Below are 4,519 nucleotides of genomic sequence, written 5' to 3'. Positions count from 1 at the left end.
CTACTATAACAAGTCTAAAAAAGAAAAGAAAAAGGTACATAGGCTGAAAATGAGAAATTTTGTGGAAACACTACTGATTGGCCATGTGCATCGCTTCGAGGCCCATTTCCGGAAGGGTGAAAGGAAGAAGGAAATCTGCAACAACCGCCCCACCAGAAACTTGCTGCTTTCCCATCCTAGTTGGAGCAATTAACATCCCCAAAAAAACCTCGAGCAATTAACCAAAACCGATACAAACTGAAAAACCAATTTTTGTCAATCAATTTTTTATAATATGCAAGAATAAGCATATAATAGTGAAATTTCCGCAAAAAGAAGCTTGCAAAGCAAGAATGAATTAGTGGCATTGATATTATCCTTAAAGAAAAAGAAAAAAACTAAAATAATATCAAAATAATGAACTTTTCTAAGAAAAATGAATTAGTGGAATTCGCTTTACTGTTTCAGAAGAAATAAATAAAAAATAAAATAAAATAAAAATAATGAAGTTTTCTAAGAAAGAATAAATTGGTGGCATTGGAACTACCCTTTCATAAGAAACAAAACTAAAAAACAATTTTTAAAAAATAATCGATTTATTTAAGTAAGATTGAATTAGTGGCATTGGTATTACCCACAAAATGAAGTAAAAAGTAAAGTAAAATAATGACAAAATTTGCACATAATATACACATGAATTGCGCTTTGTTATAATATGCTAGAATAAACATATAATAGTTGATTTTTCTTTGCAAAAAAACAAAGTTTCTTGGTGCGTTGACGGTGGTTTTCGGTGGCCTCGTCGACCCTAGAAGCCCAAGCATGTAACGAAATGGTGGCTCTCGCAACTGACCTCCACGTTCATTCCATTTGCATCGCTTCAGACTGCGCTGAAGTTGTCTCGAACATCAATTCTGAAGCTCTCTACCGGTACGCTGCTATCCTTCGGGAAACTAACCATTGTCGCGCGTGGCTCGTTTCAAGCTCTCAAGTTCATCCACGAGAAGCGGGAATATAATGGGGAAGCTCATTCCCTTGCAAGGGCAACTTCTTCCATTCCTTTCGGGCACCATGTGTGGCTCTCTCTTTTGCCCAACATTATCTGTGTCACCATGAATGTTTGAACTTTTCTCAAAAAAAAAAACATGAATGTCTGAACTTTAATAAAGGATGCAGTTTCTCAAAAAGAAATAGTATAGAGGCCACATGTCAGCGAGATAAGTAGTATTATAACACCGAAACTCACATTGCATAGTATTATGTAGTTATGTACATAAATTAATTTTGTCATTTGTACTTGCTGATACGTAGGAAAGCGCCATGTGCCTGTTTCCTGATGCGAGAAACGTCCTGGAAGAAAGCGCCGAGAATGGAATTTTTGTGAGCAAGGATTAGGGGAGTGGGGTGAATGGACTGGTGGAGGTGGTTGGGTTTGTTGGCGCCTCTCCGTTGAACCTACGGTCCAATCTTTACGCCGGAGTGACCGAGAGCGCGCGTGTGCTTGAATATTAGGTGAGAGGAGCTGATTATAGCTCTTCCTGTATCTGATTTCATTGGTTGTTGAACTCAGATAGGTAGCTAGCGCTACGTAGCTATCTATCTTCTCTGCAGGCCATGTGCGACGCTCCACGCCCATTTCCGGAAGCGTGAAAGAATCCCACCAGGAACAGAAAGTAGCAAGCAGCAGCTCGGCTGCTTTCCCCTAGCTGCTCGATCAGTCCCTCTGCGCCAAAACCCAGCCAAAAACAAATCTAGCAACTTAATACAAGTAGAGTGAAATGCAAAATGATTACATAGAATGGAGGTTCTTCATCACTTCATCAGAGCGTACGTCAAGTCATATAGGCAGTGAATTAAGGGACCTGATTACATATACTGGAATTCACCGTGGCTACGAGTACATGATTACATAGAATGGATGCTGTTCATCACAGGGGTAAACAATGGAGCTGTGTTAGATAGATAGCTCCGGCACTTCTTCTTGGCGGCCTAGCATTGAAGCAAGCCTACTACAAGTAGTTACTAGATAGATTAGATTACTACGTACACTCATCACACTACCACAGCACCAACTGCGGCCGGCTGCTGAGGATGCATCCTCCACAGCGCCACTGCAGCACGGATGGAGAAGGCGACGGTGAGTAGGAGCTTGCACAGCACAGCCGCAGTGCGGAGAAGGTAAGAAACCTCTTGAGACCCGCCACAGATTTGAAGAACGAGCCCGATGAGTCCCACCAAGAGCGCCAAGTGGAAGAACGCCACAGACGCGTGCCAGATTAGCGGCCACCAACGGACGCAACCATCCACATCATCCTTGACCTACAACATTTGCCAATCACATCATAAGCGAAATTGGCGTCGCGGGGCGAGAGGGTTTGACGAGTGAGTGACGGGTACCTCGCTGCCGCTGCCGGCGGCGCGCAGGAAGAAGAGCACCATCGCTGGCACTATGAGTAGCAGGGAGAGCATACCAGAATAAACCAAGATCTCCCAAACTACCGAGGCCACGGTGCAGTTCTCGACGCAGGCCCGGAACACGACGAGGTAGAGGAATGTTGCAGCGAAGAGGACGCTGATGGTGCCGGCGAAGAGATGGAACAGGGCAACGGCAGCGGCGCGGGCCGCGCTGCTGCGTGCCAGTGCCCCCACGGCCGTCCTCACCAGCGCCGGCGAGATGGCCGCTTCGCGGGCAGCCAGCCTGGAGACCTCCTCTTCGAACGTCACGGCCGCCATTTTGGATGTGTAGTGGAGTGGTCGGTGACTCGGTGTGAGTGTGACTTGTGGCTGGGTTGTGTTACGACCAGCAGCCTTTGGGGGTCCTTTTATGCTGAATGAACTCTCTCTCTCTCTCTCTCTCTCGCTCTCGCAAGCGTGCTTGTGAAAAAGCAGAGCAGTAAAAGGTTCCCATGCATCGTGAATAACAGAGGAAAAATTTAGGAAATGGACTCTCAGAGAGTTTGAATTATATTGACATCTAAAGAAAAGAAATGGTCATTAGGGCTATACATTCAGTAATGTTTACAGCGCCCATGACCGGTTTACAATTTACAGCACAAAAGTTTCTCCCAAACACTCCTCCGAGAATAATTAAAACTGCTTGAGTCTGTACATTGTGAATCTTCAAGTAAAATTTCTCATATTTCAAAAATGACTGCAATGGTAGATTTGATATATTGATGCACCGTACCTAAAGGTTTTTCCCTTGTTTTCTTCTCTTTCTAGCTACCTTACAACCAAAATAGACAATGAAGTAATGATGTGGACTTCTCTTTGCACCACTAGTAATCTAGAATGTGATTTTTTTTTAAAAAAGGAGGATGACCCCCGACCTCTGCATCTGGGAGATGCATACAACCACTTTATTTATTATTCTCGAGGACCTTACAAAGTATTACAACAATTTGCCTGAATCCACCATCTTGGCAACATATGCCGCTACTCCTATCCAAAATGATGAAGGGGTGCTAGCTGGGCCACTACCCAAACCACCCACCTAAGCCAAACATCAAAAGCCGGAAGCCGAAACTCATTCGGAAGCCCCATCCGAGCCACATACTGGGTCTGGGGCACAATCCGGTCAAACGCACTCGTGTGTCATCGCCGCCATCTTCCACAGGTCTTCAGATCATATTGAGGCTTCTACCTTGTCTGGCCACTCAGCCATCGACGTCACCATGACGCCAGACAGCAACCTCTCCTCCTGCGCGAGCCCATCTCCGCACATCGGACGCCGAGTCTCCACAGCGCCATGCCATCGATCTCCGCCGCCATCAAAGTGTGAGATGAAACACCGCTCCACCATCCCTCCAGCCAGCACTTGCTTCAAGACGATGCCCCCAGAAGGGAAAGCGATAGAACGACGTCATCATCCGATCCGGAAGACCCAGATCTGGGGTTTCCCCCTGAGCACCCCGAACCTGATGGCGCAGACTGCCGACGATGCCTCGACCATCGGCAGTAGCTCCACCAGACGAGCGTCGCCTACGTCATCGCAACCTCCAAGATGAAGCTGACCAGAATGCATGTGTCGACACCGAACCGCCGCCACTTCCACCGCCACTTGAGCAGCCCCCGAGCAACGCTTTCAGGAAGGAGCACGGCACCGTGGTGTCGTCGTCGCTTTGAATAGGGGGTTCTGAGGTTTTCACCTGAGCTCCTAGGAGGGGTGGAAGGAAGGAGGTCCTCTCCGAAGCCTCCAACGAGGGAAGCAACACCCGAAGGCACTGCCATCGGAGTGGCCGCCACGCCGGCCAAGAGATTCCACCGGAACCCTTCCAGCCACCGGATCAGCAAGACCAGCACCCAAGAATGGTGACCGAAGCCACCAAGGGCCGGATCCGCTACAGATTGGAGTAGATCGGGGACGAGGACGAACATCACCATGGCCACCAACATCCAGCTAGGAACCGCCGCCGCAGCCGAAGCCCACCACCTCCCACCCATCCACATGGCCAGGGAAGTGGTCCACCTGTCCACGCCGGCGCCGCCCGCCGCCAAGCTGCGCCGCGTGCCACCAGCCATGGCCGCCGCCATGCATCCG

The 4,519-nt window shown here is 48.2% G+C and overlaps 1 protein-coding gene across 1 annotated transcript; it reads right to left on the bottom strand.

Annotated features, from left to right (window-relative positions):
• Positions 1 to 1,807: 1,807 nt before the first annotated feature.
• On the bottom strand, positions 1,808 to 2,762 carry LOC123133725 (uncharacterized). The gene is made up of 2 exons (XM_044553142.1): positions 2,377 to 2,762; positions 1,808 to 2,298 (listed from the first exon to the last, which is right to left on the bottom strand). Exons 1-2 carry the CDS (start codon positions 2,710 to 2,712, stop codon positions 2,032 to 2,034), a joined length of 603 nt encoding a protein of 200 aa, XP_044409077.1. The 5' UTR covers positions 2,713 to 2,762; the 3' UTR covers positions 1,808 to 2,031.
• Positions 2,763 to 4,519: the final 1,757 nt, after the last annotated feature.

The sequence above is a fragment of the Triticum aestivum genome, chromosome 6B, assembly GCF_018294505.1.
Source record: "Triticum aestivum cultivar Chinese Spring chromosome 6B, IWGSC CS RefSeq v2.1, whole genome shotgun sequence".
In the NCBI taxonomy this organism is placed as follows: domain Eukaryota; kingdom Viridiplantae; phylum Streptophyta; class Magnoliopsida; order Poales; family Poaceae; genus Triticum; species Triticum aestivum.
This window is presented reverse-complemented; position numbering and strand designations above follow the sequence as displayed.